The 17,213-nt window shown below is 60.7% G+C and overlaps 2 protein-coding genes across 4 annotated transcripts in view; both read left to right on the forward strand.

Annotated features, from left to right (window-relative positions):
* The window catches only part of SORCS3 (sortilin related VPS10 domain containing receptor 3), a 979,390-nt gene that overhangs the window by 511,243 nt on the left and 450,934 nt on the right, over positions 1 to 17,213 (forward strand). The gene's annotated exons all lie outside the window — the stretch shown is intronic.
* On the forward strand, positions 37 to 17,141 carry TUBGCP2 (tubulin gamma complex associated protein 2). 3 transcript variants are annotated; one of them, XM_059881961.1, is made up of 18 exons: positions 37 to 602; positions 2,706 to 2,888; positions 4,130 to 4,258; positions 4,911 to 5,087; positions 5,904 to 6,063; positions 8,232 to 8,439; positions 8,622 to 8,821; positions 9,081 to 9,270; positions 9,357 to 9,502; positions 10,835 to 11,015; positions 11,530 to 11,710; positions 13,464 to 13,636; positions 13,782 to 13,910; positions 14,096 to 14,216; positions 14,649 to 14,792; positions 14,985 to 15,113; positions 15,754 to 15,917; positions 16,901 to 17,141. In XM_059881961.1, exons 2-18 carry the CDS (start codon positions 2,739 to 2,741, stop codon positions 17,034 to 17,036), a joined length of 2,718 nt encoding a protein of 905 aa, XP_059737944.1. In that variant the 5' UTR covers positions 37 to 602; positions 2,706 to 2,738; the 3' UTR covers positions 17,037 to 17,141.

Genomic DNA, 17,213 nt, shown 5'->3' on the forward strand with positions numbered 1-17,213 from the left:
GAGCCGGCCGGGGCGGGGCCGGACGTGACGTCATGAAGCACTTCCGCCGCCGCCGCGGGCTTGGCGGGCTCGAGTTCGGGCTCTGGCGCGCTGGGGTTCGGGCTCCGGCACGCAGCCGTGGTGAGTCGGCCTCGGGGCGGCTCTCCCGCGGGTGGCTCGGGTCCCTTTCCCGGCCCCGAGCACCGCAGGCTCCTTCCGGCCCTCGTCGCCGTCGCGCTTGCTCCCCGCCTCGCCTCCCGCCTGACGTGCTGCCGCGGCCTCCGCGCCGACCTTGGCTCCAGAACGGAGCCCGAGGGGTCTCCGGGGGAGGTTCACGGTTCGCTGTGTCGCTTTGCTGCGCAGAGCCCTCGGCGCCCGGCAGCTCAGTCTCTGTCACGGGGGCCTGTGGGTCCGTTGGCGGCGGCCAGCAGGGAGAAGCGCTCGGGAGCGTCAGCAAGATGAGCTAGATGCTCCTCAGAGCTGTGTTGAGCGGGGCGCTGCCGCGCTCTGGAGGGGGGGTTCGGTTGGTGTTTGGCCCCCCGGCGTCTTGCCCAGGGAGTACAAGGAGCACCCTTCCAGCGAGGCCACAGCCAGAAGTCCTCTCAGGGCGGTGCTGCCCGCCGGTGAGAGCCGCAGAGCTCGCGGGAACTGTTCCCAAACCCAGGCTCCTGGGAGTGTCAGTCCTTGTGATGTCTGTTTCTCCCACAGATGTGAGGGTTCACGAAGGTAGTTTTTACATAAATGTTTGCTTACATGAGTTTTTTCACAACAGCCCTGTCCACCCGTTTGTGTCTCTTCCGGTGGCAAGTGCAGTGTTCTTGCCATCTAGTGTCCAGAGTGATCCTCAGGCCTGCTGTTACGGGGCACCCCTAGTCCTTGGGAATCTCTTAGAATGTGGGTAAAAGCCCTTGGAATTGAAGAGGCCCCTGAGAGCTCTGTGCTGTCTTTTCTGGTTTGCTTGTGGTTTCCAGGGCCTCCTTACTGCCCTTTGTGACTGGTTACAAGGTAACCATGGTTTAGGGTACTGGCTCTGATACATGGCCAGTTTTCCATTTCTCAGGTAACAGCGGTTTCCAGTAATTGGCCGGAGAAGGAAATGGCAACCCACTCCAGTGCTCTTGCCAGGAACAGGGGAGCCTGGTGGGCTGCCGTCTGTGGGGTCGCACAGAGTCAGACACGCCGGAAGCGACTCAGCAGCAGCAGCAGTGTTCATTTCTGCTCTTGGTAGCGACAGTGCAGACTCTTAGGTGCCGTATTACATCTCCACGACAGCTGTGTGAGTAGGATCTCATACTCACCCCCTTTCAGAAGAAGCCTAGAGAGGACAAGCTTTTTGTCCAGGGTCCTACAGCCTGGAAGCCCCGTCAGGGTTCAGCCTCAGCCCCTGCCCCGCCATGCCTCAGGCCCATGACCGTGGTCCTGTGAGCGCCTCCTGATGTGAAAAGTGCATGTGCTGGTGACTTACGTGCCAGCTCACCCTCGCTGTCGGCTTTCTTGTCTGGAGATAGTCTGCCTCTGGCCAGTGTTGGATGTCTCTGTCCGATGACTGATGTTCGTGTGCTGGGAGCTTGTTTTCCGTCACTTGGGGTTAGATTCTCTCTCTGTGTGGTTACAAATCAACGTTCACACTGTGGGCATGTGTGCTGAGGCTCCCCAGCTGGGACTTCACTCACAGCTTGTCTTCACTGGAGCTTTTGGCACCGTGGTTCCAATCTTAGGGTCACGGAGCCTTTGAGGATCTGTTGAAAGACCTTCTCATAAAAATCAGAAATTATCTTGCCTGTAATTTCCAAGGGTGTCCTGTGGTTCATGATCCCAAATTATGAATCCTGCGTAGGTCGTTCAAACGTTGATGTGAAGCACGTAAAGCCTGCTCGTGTTTGTTTTTTGAATCTAGTTGTCCGTCGTCGTCTTAGTGTTAATAATAATGACTAACTGGACCGATCATCAGTGGGAGAACAGAAGTCCCCATGCAGGCCACCACTGTTTGCTTGGCAGGATCTCATTTACAGTTTTGACCTGGAGGGTTATATATCCAGTGAGGAGACATTCGGACATCTGGTTGACAGGGCAGGTGGAACTGAAGGGGAAGTCCATCCAGCTACAGTGCGTGGTGGATGTGAACACCTGGCCTGGGCAAACAGAGGCAGCATCTTGGTTACCAGAGCGGCAGCTGGGGCCTCACGGCGGGAGCCAGGATGGGAAGTGGCTTAGGCCTGTGCAGAGCTCCCTGTGTGATCAGGACCCCTGAAGGGCAGGGGCCGCTGTGTCTGCGCAGCTGGGGCTAGAAAGTGCTGGCTGCCAGCTGAGGGAGTAGCTCCGCGCTGGCCCAGGGCCGTGTGAGGCTGGAGTCACCCAGAGGAAGGAGGCCCAGGCCTTTAGGCCGCATCCACTCTCTGTGCGTGTGCCAGGCCCCAGCGGGAGAGCAGCCTGGACACTGGCCGCAGTTGCCGGAAGCTCTGAGTCAGGGCTCCAATTCCCCAGAGCTGCCCACTGAGACTGCCCCCACCAGCAGGGGGATGGAAGGGCCTCCCCAGGAAGGGGCCCCACAGCCTGCTCAGCGCAGGCTGTAGTGGGGGGTCTGCCCGGGGAAGCTGTGGGCCCACCAGGCTAGCTCATGTGACAGTTTGGCTTTTCAAAACCTGACATTGGCCAAATTTGATTGCTTTAAACTTTTTTCATTTGTAGGGATTTGTTTTTATAAATGGCTTGTTTTTTATCCTTAGGGGAGCACATTGTGATGTTTCAGAGCCAAAATCATGAGTGAATTTCGGATTCACCACGATGTCAATGAGCTGCTCAGCCTACTGCGGGTGCATGGAGGAGATGGTGCTGAGGTCTACATCGACTTGCTGCAGAAGAACAGGACCCCGTATGTCACAACCACGGTGTCTGCACACAGCGCCAAGGTGAGTGTCGCCCCAGTGCTGTGCTGGGTGAGGTGGTCCCGCCCCAGTGCTGTGCTGGGTGACGTGGTCCCCGCCCCCTGTGCTGGGCTGGGTGAGGTGGTCCCGCCTTCCAGGGCTGTGTGGCTGAGGTGGTCCCATGCCCCAGGGCTGTGTGGGTGAGGTGGTCCTGCCCCCCAGGGCTGTGTGGGTGGGTGGTCCTGCCCCCCAGGGCTGGGCTGGGTGAGGTGGTCCCGCCCCCAGGGCTGTGTGGGTGAGGTGGTCCCGCCCCCAGGGCTGTGTGGGGCACAGATTCACCCTCCTCACTGGGTGGCCACAGTGGTGCCCGTCTGATGTCAGATGCGCTCTGTGGACCGCGCTTCTGCCCAGCTCTGCCCGGTGGCTCCTCACGGCCCCTCTGCCCGCCAGGTGCACTGACAGCGAGTGAAGGCTTGCAGCGCGCTGAGCTGCAGCCTGACCTCCGTCTGGAGGCCCAGATGGTCCTGGTTTCTGTTCACGTCATGGCACAGATTCTCTTCTGGGAGGAAAAGCAAGCTCCCAGCTTTAGCCATGGTGAAATCATTTTAAAGTGGATTTTTAAAAATTCAAATACTGTGCAATTTAAAATCATAGGTTTTTTGTAAAAGACAATTTTGAAGTCTATCTTAAAAACACTATGGGAACTTTCCTGGTGATCCAGTGGCTAAGACTCTGTACGCCCAGTGCGAGGAGTTCAATCCCCGGTCAGGGAACTAGGTCCCACATGCCACAGCTAAAGACTCTGCCTGCCTCAGCTGAGACTGAGCAGCCAAGTAAGTAAATATGAACATTTAAAACAGAACATCATGAGATTTCATTTATTTTGACAGTCTAATGACGGTACAAGGATAACTCAGAAAACTTAGTAGAATAGAGTTTAAAAACACGCAGTTACATCTCCTTTATCATAAAGGGGGGCATATTGATCGGTGAGAACACATAACTCCTGAACCTGTGTATAGTGATGAATTCCAGAGGGATAAAGTTAAATGTAAAGAATGGATGCATAATCTACCAACAAAAACATGTGGCTGTAAGTTGCTTAGGAAAGTTAAAGTGAGGGAACCACAGAGGAGATGATAACAAGTCTGACAGATTGTTTCTTAGTTTTATTTCAGAGATGGATGACTATTTCATCTCCGGTTTTTTGGGGGGAGGTTAGTTATTGCACAGCCTTGTCAAGTTCCTGGTTCTGGTCTCTAAATCACTCTGAATATGCTTTTGAGGTTAAAATAGCAGAATTTTCTCGTACTCCTGAGGACTTTCTGAAGAAATACGATGAACTGAAATCTAAGAACACGAGGAACCTGGACCCCCTGGTGTACCTGCTGTCGAAGCTCACGGAGGACAGGGAGGTGTGTGCGGGGCTTGGGGCCGGGCAGGCGGAGCCTGGGGGCCGGGCGGATGGGGACCTGCCTGGCCTGTGTTCTCTCCTGTTCCCTGGTGGTGGCCCCTTGTTGACCCTCAGCCTCAGGCCCATGGCACTGAGATAACTCACGTGCACCCGAGCGGAAGTGGGTCCTGATGGTGATGAGCACAGGGTGTGTTTACGGTGACCTCTGGGGCTGAGGGGCTGTGTCTTCCGTGTCTAGTCTGTTTTCCTCTCTTAAATTGAGCGTGTGTTACTTGTGACACTGAGACGTGCGCGTGAAGAGTGTGAGCTGTGGCCCCAGGGTGTGCGGGGCTGGGCAGTGCTTCTTCTCGAGTCATGAGGCCCAGGGTCTGTTCGGGGGCACCTGGTGGCCCCACGCCGGGACCCTTGAAGGGGTGTGGTCTTGCACAGCAAGGGAGGCTGGCCACCTGCAGAGGACAGGCCGAGCCATGGGAAATGGGTGTGGGGTCCTGTCCGGTGACCTGGGGACGTGGCAGCTCATGGCGTGCAGCCTGAGGAGACCCGGCTGCAGCTGGAGGACCCGCAGGCCGAGCTGCGGGAGGGGGGCGGGGCAGCCGTGCCCGGCGAGGGCGGCCATGTGTGGCCAGCGTGACGCTGGGGCCCCGTGTTTTCAGACCCTGCAGTACCTGCAGCAGAACGCCAAGGAGAGAGCAGAGCTTGCGGCCAGCGCTGCGGCCAGCAGCACCGCCAGCTTTGGTGCCCCTGCCACAGCCTCCAAGATCTCCATGCAGGAGCTGGAGGAGCTGAGGAAGCAGCTGGGGAATGTAGCCACGGGCCCCACGTGGCAGCAGGTGAGCAGGTGGCCATGGTGTAGGCCTGTGGAGACTTGCCTGGGGGCACCGGCTCAGGGATGGGGTCCTGGGCCCTGGGCAAGAGGTTCTGGTCTGCCCTGGGGGTGGGGGGTGCCTGCTGCCCGCTGTGCTGCGGGCTCGGCCAGCACGGACCCGGCTCTGTCTCCCTCGGGGATGTGGGCAGCTGGTTTGAGGTGATGCTCTATCTCCCTTTCTTACTGCTCCTCTGACTGTCTCTGGCCCTGGTCGTCTCCCCCCATCTTGTTTCTGGGCCTTCGAGCCCCTCAGAACCACACCCTGAGGTCTGAGCCGCAGGCCTGTGCGGGTTGGGCACGTGCTGTGTCCAGCACCTTGTGGCTCCTCACAGCTCTGCCCCCCCAGTACCCTCCCCCGCAGTGCTTCTGGAAGCTGGGCGCCCTCGGGGACCACTGCTCCCTGTCTGTGCCAGCGGGGCCATGTCTCCCTGCTTCAGCCCAGGGGGCTCAGGTGCGAACACCCCTTCTCTGGCCAAGCTCTCACTGGGCACTTTGCACAGCTGGCAGCTCGGGTCCACACTGAGGACCAGGGGAAGCCATGAGGGTGTGCTGAGGGGTCCGGGGGCCTGTGTGCTGGAGGGGCTCCTGCTTCACCTCCGGCCCCGCCACCTTGGCCCCGGCCCCCTCACCGTGATGGGCTCTGACGTGTGTTTCGCTTCCACATGCGTTTGTTCTCCCACGTGCTTAGGGATATGTCTTTTCATATGGTAGGTGTGTTAACTTTAAGTGTTTGTATTAAAGGTGTGTGTTTTCTTTCTGTCTTTAAAAACCTCCCCACCAGTCTCTGGAACTCACGAGAAAGATGCTTCGAGACAAGCAGAACAAAAAAAACTCAGGGCAGCGCCTCCCAGTCTTCCCGGCGTGGGTGTACGAGAGGCCCACGCTGCTCGGGGACTTCCTGACTGGTTCAGGCACGAGCACAGATGCAGCTGTGCCCATCGGTAGGTGACGCACAGCTTCGGACAGTGGGGCCTCATTGGGACAGGGAAGCTGATCTCCTTGGAGGTGATGGGTGGATGGCGTCATACTGCCCCCAGGCCCTCTGCTGCCCTCGGCCATGTGGCCACATGCGGTACCCCCTGGCCTCCACATCCTGCCCCCCGCTGGTGGGTAGTGATGTGCCAGTGTCTGGGCTGGCTTGTGCCCAGCTCTCAGGAGCGTGTGTGTCTTGGGGCTTGGGTGACTTGGGGGCAGCGGGATCACCAGGGTCCTCCTCCTCGACAGTGAGTCGTGTCCCTGCAGGTTCTGCCATTGGGGCGATGGCCTTGGCCACAGGCACCACGGGCCGTTGGGGTGTGCGGGTGTCTGTGCCTCTCCCCCACGTCTCGTGACCCCTGGGGGCAGAGAGCTGAGTCTTGCCCTCCTGCTCACAGTGTACAGGGGAGACGGGGGCAGGAGGCATGGCCGTGTTCACAGGCGCTAGAGGAGCCTGCCCTGCAGCGGTCCCGTGTGGCGGGACTCATGGAGCCTGGTCCTCGGGGCCACATCCACGGGCGAGAAGCGGGGTGGGGGCTCTGATGCTGCAGCCTGGGGCCCTGCCTCCTGGGGCAGCTGGTTGGGGCATCTGCATGTTCAACACGATCCAAAGAGGTTCATAGGAAAGCCCCCGAGAGGACCTGCTCCCCGAGGTTGTGCAGCCTGTGACTTGATTTGCACGTTTGGATCAGTCAGAAGACTGATCAGTTCAAGACCGCGTGAGGCGCTGCTTGGAACCTTCTGGGGAGGCTTTGCTGGGTTGAGGTGGGGTGCGGTTTTTCGAAGCAGAGGCGGCCGGGCGCTGGTTCTTAGGGCGGGCGGGCTCACAGGGTTTCATGTGGCAGGTTTTCTTTGTAGCGGGATTGCTGTGCTGCCTGCTGGGAGGGGTGAGCTGTGCCTGAGGGTGGCCCCTGAGGCTACCTTGTATGATGCTGTTTCAGGGAGGACTTGGCCAGGACAGGTGGCCTGCCCATTTCCCTCCAACAGCCACACTGCATGGGCTCTGGTGGCGAGATCAGCGTCTGTCCCATGGGCCCTGTGTCACCTTCCTGGCCTCCGTCACACCCTGGCCTGGCACCACAGGCCCCGGTGCCATCCGTGCCAAGATGCCCGTGAGCATCACAGTCATCCTCGGCCTTCCCTGCTGTCCCCCTGACGTAGTCTTTCCTGGGGAGCCCTGCCTCCTCGTGTGGTGTGCAGCAGCCCCGCCAGCTGCGTGGTGCCCCCCACAGTCACCTTGACACCTGAGTCCCTTCCTACAGCAGAGGCATGCCCCCCGCCTATGACTAGGCTGATCTCCTCACGCCAGCCTCCAGCTTCCTCTGCTTGGCTGGGCCATCCCGCCCATGGCTGGGCGGCGTAGACTCGTGTCTTCACAATTCCTGGCCTGTTCCCAAGGCCGTGGGCACAGGCGCCTTGTCGCTTCTAACTGTGTGTGTGGTTCCCGCTGGGTCCCTGAGCCTCGGGCTCATGTCCTGCAGACACAGCCATTTTCCTGGAGTCTGAGCAGCACGTGGCTCTGTGCCTCGTCCCTCCCTGGCCCCCACCCCTGCCTTGGGGCCTCAGCCAGAGCTCCGGGCTCTCAAGTTTCCCCTTTCTGGGGGACCCCGTCTGCGAGGAGGGATCTGCTGTGCCCCGTGTGGCCCAGCGCGCTGTCTATGTCCCTCTCCTGATTTCCGCATCCGTGACGGGCTCCAGCTTCCCTGGCGTCTCCTCCTGGCCACGAGGTGACCGTGGCGCCTGTCCTTGTCCCTCCCGTGGCACAGCCTGGTCCCGGCCTTCTGAGCGACCCAGCCTCGCCAGGTTGTGAGTGTTGTGAGCACAAGACGTGTTAGAAGCACTTTGTCACTTTGAAGATGAAGCGAGTGTGTGTGGAGGGTTTTACTTGCTTTAAGGCTCTGATCGTCAGGTCCAGACTCGTCCTGTGGTCCCTCGCTGTTGGGTGGTCAGTGCCTCTGCTGGTGGTGGTTTTGGACTCTCAGCCTTTGGTTCCGACAGGATCGGTTAACCCAGGCGGCCACCTTGGTTTTCACGTTCACAGCGCTGGAGGAAGTTACATAGATGGAGGTGGGTGGGGAGAGAGGCCAGTGGAGCGGGCTCTGGAGGCGAGGCCTGCTGGTGTCTGCGCCCACAGGCACGCTGCCCCTGGCCTCCCAGGAGGCGGCCATCGTGGAGGACCTGCTGTACGTGCTAGTGGGTGTGGATGGCAGGTACATCACGGCCCAGCCCCTCACGGGGAGGCAGAGCCGAACCTTCCTCGTGGACCCCAACCTGGACCTGTCCATCCGAGAGCTGGTGAGCAGGATCCTGCCTGTGGCCGCTAGCTACTCCACCGTGACCAGGTAGGCACCCCGCTTGCTGCAGTGACTGGAGAGCGCGTGCGGAGCCCTGCTGCGGAGAGGCCGGCCTCCCTGTGGGGCCAGCAGACCCGGAGGAGTGCGGGAGGTGGCGCCCACAGGCCCTCGGGCCATCCCTCCCGAGACGCAGCTCGCAGCTGCTCGCACTCAGGGCCATCTTTTCTCAGATTCATCGAGGAGAAATCCTCCTTCGAATACGGGCAGGTGAACCATGCCTTGGCCGCCGCCATGAGAACCTTGCTGAAGGAGTACCTGATCCTGGTCACACAGCTGGAGCAGCTGCAGCGGCAGGGCCTGCTGTCTCTGCAGAAGCTCTGGTTCTACATCCAGCCAGCCATGCGCACCGTGGACATCCTGGCCTCTCTAGGTGTGAGGGCCTGGTGGGAGGGACTCCCTGGGTCAAGGTGGTTGTCTTCCAGTTTTTTCAAGCAGTCGGAGATCACGTATTGTGTTTTACGAATTTGCGAGAGGAAGACTCTGGGAGTTTCTAGAAACCCCAGCTTCATAGTTTGAATTTCTCCCAGAAAGAGGACTGGTCTTCTGAGAAGGTGGGAGATGAGCTGAGGGCTCTCGCCCACCGTGGCCAGGGGCCCTCTCGGCACTGAGCGCCGCCCTTTCCCCGGCAGCCACCTCGGTGGATAAAGGCGAGTGTGTGGGGGGAGCAACCCTGAGCCTCCTGCACGACCGGAGCTTCAGCTACACGGGCGACAGCCAGGCGCAGGAGCTGTGTCTGTACCTCACCACGGCCGCCAGCGTGCCCTACTTTGAGATCCTGGAGAAGTGGATCTACAGGGGCATCATCGACGACCCGTACAGGTGGGGCGGAGGGCTGTGGGAGGGGGGTAGCGGCCCTGCGGACCCCCACCCTCTGCATGCCCGGGAACGCGCGCCCTGCCTTGCAGCGAGTTCATGGTGGAGGAGCACGAGCTGCGCAAGGAGAAGATCCAGGAGGACTACAACGACAAATACTGGGAGCTGCGCTACACCGTGGTGCAGCGGCACATCCCGTCCTTCCTGCAGAAGATGGCCGGCAAGGTGCTGAGCACGGGTGAGCGCCAGCCCGCCGCGCCCTGGGCGCCTGCGTCTCGCAGCAGCCGGGGCCCCCCGCCGCGCGCCCTGGGCGCCTGCGTCTCCACACGGCAGCTGGGGGCCCCCCGCTGCGGACCCCGGGTGCCTGGGTTTCCACACAGCAGCCAGTGCCCAGCGCCCCCGGGGACACCAGCTAGGGGACCACCCCACTGAACTCGGCTCTGACACTTAACCGCCGGGCCAGTGTGGCCCCCAAGGATCAGGGCTCCCTCGAGGCCTGCCCCAGCAGACCCCTGTCGTGAGCGTCGGGTCCCCAGGCCACTGCATCTTTCCAGTGTGGCCACCAGTTGGGGTCCCGGGCTCCTCCCCAGGTTTGATATTTGCTACGCCGGCCCCCAGACTTGGAGAAACTTTACTTAGCAGATACGCTGGTCTGCTATAAAGATGTTGTAATGGATACAAACAGCCCGATGAGGAGGTCTGCAGGGCAGGTCTGGAGGGTCCCAAACTCGGGAGTGTGTCTGTCCCCAAGGAGCTGGGGGCCAGCATGCCCCTCCCTCCTGGCAGGTGGACGTGCTCACCAGCCCAGAAGCTCTCCAAGCCCGTCCCGTAGGGGGATCACGTAGGTTCCAGGACAGGGCACGACCAGTCCTCTCGTGGGCTCTTGGTCCCTAACTTGACCTCCAGCCACTCCCCTCCCCAGGTATCGGGGGACAGGCCGAGGGTCTCACTGTCCTGCCGTGTGGTTGGTTCCTCTGGCCGCCAGCCTGCCTCCTGAAGGTCTACAGTGACGGCCAGGAGTCCCCTCGTGGGTGTGAACTCAGGTGGGGTGAGAGGGTTCTGGGTGCTCAGTGATGAACCAGGAGCAAGACCAGAGCACGTGTCGTCTTTGTCCCAGCATCACAGGCCAGCAGAGGAAAAGCAGGAAAGGGCACAGGCCCTGCTGGGCCGGCGGTGTTTTTAGGCATCACCTTGTGGGTCAGGAACCTGGTATAGAGACACGTGTGTTACCTAGAGACAGGCTCCAGCCAGGGCCCTGACGTTGGTTCTGAGAGCTGGGCTGGGGGCAGGGCTGGGAAGTGGCGGAGGGTCTGGCTCTCTGAGGTGGTTCTCGTGGCCTCGATGAGGAAAGTCCGGGGTAAGGACTCGCAGGAAGTCGCAGTGCTCGGTGGGTGACGGCTGTACTGTGCTGCTCTGCTCTGGGCGAGGGGTGGTTTCTGGGACTGTTCTCTCCCGGTTGGTTCTGTTCCCGACCTCTGGCCAGCGTCGGGGCGGCGGCCTCTCGGGTTCAGGCCTGCAGCTTGTCACGTGTGCAGCAGAAGTTCCATGTGCTTTTCTCCACCCTTCCTAGGAAAATACCTGAACGTGGTCAGAGAGTGTGGTCATGACGTCACGTGTCCGGCGGCCAAAGAGGTCATCTACACGCTGAAGGAGCGGGCATACGTGGAGCAAATCGAGAAAGCCTTTGGCTATGCCAGCAAGGTGCTGCTGGGCTTCCTCATGGAGGAGAAGGAGCTCGTAGCTCACCTGAGGTGCGCGGCTTCCTCCTGGGGTAGAAGGGGCTCGCGGCCCATCTGAGGTGCGCGGCTTCCTCCTGGGGTAGAAGGGGCTCGAGGCCCATCTGAGGTTCGCGGCTTCCTCCTGGGGAGAAGGGGCTCGCGGCCCATCTGAGGTGCGCGGCTTCCTCCTGGGGTAGAAGGGGCTCGAGGCCCATCTGAGGTGCGTGGCTTCCTCCTGGGTAGAAGGGGCTCATGGCCCACCTGAGGTGCACGAGCTCAGCGGCTCCCTGCCCTCCAGGGGCCCATCTGCAGCCCCCTCTGTGCCCTTCTGGTGGCATCTCCTGCACAGCCTGGTGTAGTAGGCCTATGCCCCCAATTCCTTGGAGCTCATTTTGAGCTTACCTCTGACGCCCGTGTAAGTGTGTTTCTCAGTGGGGGCACTCATAGGCTCTGCGGTCACACGTCCTCCCCGCCCCACCCAGTGCCTTGTGACCTGGCACCCACTGTGGGGAGCACGAGGCAAGCCTGGGCTCTCCCCTGCCCACAGGTCCATCAAGCGCTACTTCCTCATGGACCAGGGTGACTTCTTCGTGCACTTCATGGACCTCACAGAGGAAGAGCTGAAGAAGCCAGTGGACGACATCACGCCCACCCGCCTGGAGGCGCTGTTGGAGCTGGCCCTGCGCATGAGCACCGCCAACACCGACCCCTTCAAGGACGACCTTAAGGTGGGCCCTTGGTGAGCTCTGCTCCCCGGGGGGACGCTCCCAGGAGCGCCCAGGCTCTGTCAGGGACACGCCTCGGGCTGTGGGTGCCCAGCCTCTCCGTGGGTCTCCGCGGCCTCTGCATCCGCACTGGGCAGGGACACTGGCCTTCGTCTTCTGTAGTGTCCGGCCTCATGCGTGGAGCTGGATGGGTACTTGTTTCCATTTTCTGGAAGTTTCAGGAGGGCCGGTTCTAATTCTTCCGGAAGCTTCTTGGGTTGTGAGGGATTAGTGGTTCCCCCATCTGCTCCGCAGTTACAGGTCTGTGTCGATCTCCTGTTTCTTCTTGAGTCTGTTTGCTGCTTTGTGTGTACCTAGGAATTTGTGTAGGAATCAGTTCTCATAATCCTGTTTATTTTTGTAAGATTAACAGTGTCCCCACTTTCATTTCTCTTTTTAATAATTTGTGTCTTTTTTAGTTAAATATAGCTAAACACTGGTCAGTTTTGCTAATTTTTCAGAGCGCTAACTTGGTTTCATCTGTTTTCTCTGTTGTGTTTTATTTATCCTGCTCTAATCTCTCTTATCTTTCTCTTTCTGCTGATTCTGGGTTTAGTCTGTTATTACTTGGTTTCTTGAGTTGTACAGTGAGGCTGTTGACTTGAGGCTCTTCTTCTTTTAACACAGACATTTGTGGCTCTGGATTTCCCGCAGCTCTGCTTTGCTGTGCTGGCTGTAGTGTCTCCATTTCCATTAGTCTGATGGTGTTTCAGATTTCTCTTGTGATTTCTTCCTTGACCCGTTTGTTTTTAGGAGTGTGTTTCATTTTCCCTGCTCGTGCTTTCTGGTTTTATCGTGTTGATTTCTGACGTCACCCTTCTGTCGTCTGAGGGCTTGCTGGGATTCCGGTTTTGTCAGCCTCATTGAGTCTTCGTGGCTTCCCCTGTGGTCTGTCCTGGGGCGTGTTCTGGGTGCATTTAGTGTCTGGCTGTGCCCTGCGGGGTCAGTCAGCCCACTGTGCTCACATCCGTCCCTGGCCTGCCTGGGCGTCTGCATCGTGGACAGCAGGGTGTCAGGTCTCCCTCAGGCCTTCAGCTCACGCTCCTTATCTTTTGGGGTCTCTTGTGAGGTAGATAAAAGATCCTGGAGTCAGATTCTTGAGTCAGAGCACACAGCCAGTGCCCAGCTAGACCAGCGTCACTGGCACTCTGTCCCTGGGCACTGGGCCACCCACCGAGCAGGGCTGCAGCCCAGGCGGGAGGCAGTACAAGTGTTCCGGGCCCGCTTCTGCAGATGATGTGTGTGCTCACCTGCGGTTCCTGCTGCTGCTTCCCTCTCTTGTCGTCATCCTCTCAACCTTCTTACCAGTTACCATCCCACCATCGCTGGTGCGTGGGAGGCCCTCGTGTGTGTGGCGGAGGCGGGGCCTGCACTCCCTGCCTGGGCTGCCGTGCTGCCCTCAGCACACGCACCCCCAGCTGGGCCTGTGGGAGCTGGGGCCGGGCAGTGACTCACGGTTCGGGGCTTCTTCTTGCCCTTGTTTCTCGTCGATACCGTCAGGGGTGTTTGTAAAGTGATTTCTCTGTACTCTTTTTCTGCTTTCTTGGGAAGTGGTTTAGTTTTTTAATCTGTTTGTCAGTGGATGTCTGGTGTGTTCAGCCGTCTGACAGACTTAGGGTCTGTGTCTGGGGTGCTTCCTTGGCTCCGGGCTCACTGTCCAGCCATGATGCCAGGGTGGGTGTGGCAGGGTGTGATGCTGTTTGTCCGTTTCCCCAAGATCGACCTGATGCCTCACGACCTCATCACCCAGCTGCTGCGGGTCCTGGCCATTGAGACCAAGCAGGAGAAAGCCATGGTCCACGCCGACCCCACCGAGCTCACACTCAGTGGCCTGGAGGCCTTCTCCTTCGACTATGTGGTCAAGTGGCCCCTGTCTCTGATCATTAACAGGTGCGCGTTGGGCTCTCATGCCCGCTCGTGCCCCAGGGGTTACTGGCTGCTGGGCCGTGCTCTGCCCCACGAGCCTCGCGTGGGGCGCCTGGGGCAGCAGCAGCTCCCGAGCGCCCGTTGGAGCCACCTCGTCCTGTGCTCACAGGAAAGCCCTGACGCGTTACCAGATGCTCTTCAGACACATGTTCTACTGCAAGCACGTGGAGCGGCAGCTGTGCAGCGTCTGGATCAGCAACAAGACGGCCAAGCAGCACTCCCTGCACTCCGCCAAGTGGTGCGTGCTGGCGCGCAGGCGGGGCCGGCCCCGTGCACACCGGCACAGACCTGCGGCACGCGCCCACGGCCTCCACCGCCCCGCGTTTGTGCCGCGTGCACGCGGGGCAGACCCCGGCCCCTTCAGGGTGTGGAGCGGTGGCATGGGGGCAGCAGGAGGCCAGCTGCTGACGCCCTCGCCTGCAGGTTTGCGGGCGCCTTCACGCTGCGGCAGCGGATGCTCAACTTCGTGCAGAACGTCCAGTACTACATGATGCTTGAGGTGGTGGAGCCGACCTGGCACGTCCTCGAGAAGAGCCTGAGATCTGTGAGCTCAGTCCAGCCAGCCCCGCGCCTGGGGGTCTGCAGAGCGGGGTCAGGGAGGCAGGGCCCGGGCCCCACGGCTCCCAGGAGGGGAGGCAGCATGCCCAGGACTCCTGGGCTCAGGCTGCTGGAGGATCGCATCCTTCCCTCAGAGCCTCGGCGCTGGGCGGGCACCCCATTCAGGGCCCGGGGCCCTTCAGCCAAGAACGTCACGTCACCAAACTCCAGGACTAAAAGCACAGCGAGCACTGTTTTTTGTCTTTAAAAACCAAAATCTTAGACCTTGTGGGGCACATTAAACGTGCTCTTTCAGCAGCATTTTGGAGGTTTTCCCTAAAGGCCCCAGGGTTGTTTAGAAGCGGAGCAGCGCGGCACGTGTGGCGGCCGTGGGGACGCGCTGCTGCCCCGCGGGCGCCCAACGGTGCCTTCCACGCAGGCCTCCACCATTGACGACGTGCTGGGGCACCATGCCAGCTTCCTGGATGGCTGCCTCAAGGACTGCATGCTGACCAACCCCGAGCTGCTGCGCGTCTTCTCCAAGCTCATGTCCGTGTGCGTCATGTTCACCAACTGCATGCAGGTGCCACCGGGACTCGGCGTGCGGCGGGCACGGGGCGGGTGTGGGGTAGGCGGGGAGCGGGGGATGTGGGGCGGTGGGTGTGGGGCGGGCAGGAGCCACAACCGGAGTCCGCAGTCCGTCCTGGCCACACAGGGGCTACATTTACTCGTGGAGGTTGGTCGTGGCTGATGAGCATTCCTCCCGACCCCCAAGAGATTTACGCAGAGCATGAAACTGGACAGCGAGCTGGGCCGCCTGACGCTGGAGCACGGCACGATGCAGGGGCCTCCCACAGAGGCCGAGCGGGCCGAGGAGCGCACCCGCAAGGAGCTCGCCCGCAAGGTGGGTGGTGCCGCACGGCCGTCCCCGACGGCCTCCTTCCTCACCTCGCATTTGACACAGTGTTCGGGTCACAGCACTTAGAAGCCTGCTTGCTATGTCCTTCCATTCCTGCCTTCCTTTGATTGATAAAAAGACTCTTTAAATTACGTTCCAAACACAAGCCGTGGAGAATCTGCCTTCCCAGCTTGCCGGGGCAGGGCCGTGTCATCCAAGGGTGTATGGTTAGGCTGGGCCGTGGGGACACCCCACAGGGGCCCAGTGAGCTCGGAGCTCGGGCCCTGTGGCCCCTGAACAGAGTCTGTCTAGTTGGCAGAGTCAGGCACCTGATCGGGTGCAGGTGTGTGTCCTGTAGGGTGGGCGGGGTAAGGTGACCCAGGCGGGCACTTGCAGGTTGCCCACTTGCCTAGGGGCAGCTTGAAAATCTAAGCTCCCTGAGGAAGCCCCGCGGTCCACGTCCTGGCTCCTGGCCCTGTGTGCTGGGGACACAGGGCCTCCTGCCTGGACGCGCCTAGGTCCTCCCGTCTCAGGAATTTGTACGGTGCCCTAACTTTTTACCTTTTATTGATGACTCTCTAAGATGTGTTCTTCTGTTTAAAAAGAGGAGTGGGTTTTGAGCTGTCGGGGGCACCGTGTCTTGCAGTGCCTGGCTGAGCATGTGGACGCGCCACAGCTGGCCTCCAGCTTCGAGGCCACCATCAATAAATTTGATAAGAATTTCTCAGCTCACCTGCTCGACCTCCTGGCCCGGCTGAGCGTCTACAGCACCAGCGACTGCGAGCACGGCATGGCCAGTGTCATCTCCAGGTGGGCCCCCGCCGCGCCGAGTCCTCCCACTGCCCTGCGCCCTCCTGCCCCTTGAGCCGCAGGGACTGAGGCCGCGTCCTTGGCCTCCGTGTGCTGGTGCTGATCCCCGTCACCTGCTGAAAGGAGGCCGTCTGGGTGTTCACACATGTGCGCGCGTCTGTGTGTGCACACATCCATCAGGGTGTGTTTGCGTGAGTGCTCACATGCGTGCACGCGTGGGCCAGCACGCGTGAGGCTGCTGCATCAGCACCTCCCCCAGCCCAGTTGGTCTGTGTTCCGAGGGCCAGGCCGGGGTCAGCTACACCAGCTGCTGCGCCCTGAGCCAGGACCAGACAAGGGAGGACCCTGTCTCCAGACAGGCAGTGAGGAGGTGCTGCCCTCCCCACGCCCCACCTGCCATGGTGAGTACGCGAGGTGGCCACGCCTCCAGGGCTGTGGCCGTGACGGTGCTCCCATGGGGTGCGCTGCCTGTGACCCCAGGAACGACGAGCAGCAGGCATGATGGGAACAGAAGTGTGGACCTGGGGGGACCCGTGGGCCAAGCAGTGGGGTCTGTGGCTCTGGGCTAGCAGTTTCCGCTCCTCAGAGGGACATGGTGGGCCCGCTCATGCGGGGTTCGGTGAGTGAGGTCGGGGGAGGAGGGGCGGCCCTTGCTCTCGGAAACTCCGGTTGGGCGGCCTCCAGCTCAGCCGGATGCTGGGACCGCTCTGTTGCGCCCGAGGGCCCTGCCATCCCGGGGCCCAGGGTTCTGAGAGCTGTAGGGTCCCGGGGCTGGAGGCTCTTGTCTCCTCTTTGACCTGGGTGTTTTCTTGTGTCTTTAAGCTCTGCTCTCACTGGTGCTGGAGCAGGTGGTGCGTGGGCTGTGTGTGCGTGTGTGTGCACGTGTGCTGGTGATTCGCGTGCCCTGGGCCTCGCCGTGGGTGGTGAGGGGGTCGCCAGGGTGACTGAGGCCTCCTTGGGGACCCCACCTGCTTCCCCCACAGGCTGGACTTCAACGGCTTCTACACGGAGCGACTGGAGCACCTATCTGCAGAAAGGAGCCAGAAGGTGGCACCCCCCGTGCCCGGCCCGCGGGGGCCTCCTGCCCCCGCGCCCAGGGTGGCCGTGCCCGCGCAGTGACGGTGCCCGGCTGTCCCGGCTGAGCCTCGGTGGGAGAGGCTCCACAGCGTCTCTGGAGCGCGTGTGCCGTGTGTTCTGCCCAAACATAAAGTTGACGCGCCTGCACTCGTCTCCTCTCGTTCTTGGGCTCACACTCGGACCCGAGAGCGTCTGTTGGTTTGGGCAGGCACGGGGCAG

The sequence above is a fragment of the Bos taurus genome, chromosome 26, assembly GCF_002263795.3.
Source record: "Bos taurus isolate L1 Dominette 01449 registration number 42190680 breed Hereford chromosome 26, ARS-UCD2.0, whole genome shotgun sequence".
Classification (NCBI taxonomy): domain Eukaryota; kingdom Metazoa; phylum Chordata; class Mammalia; order Artiodactyla; family Bovidae; genus Bos; species Bos taurus.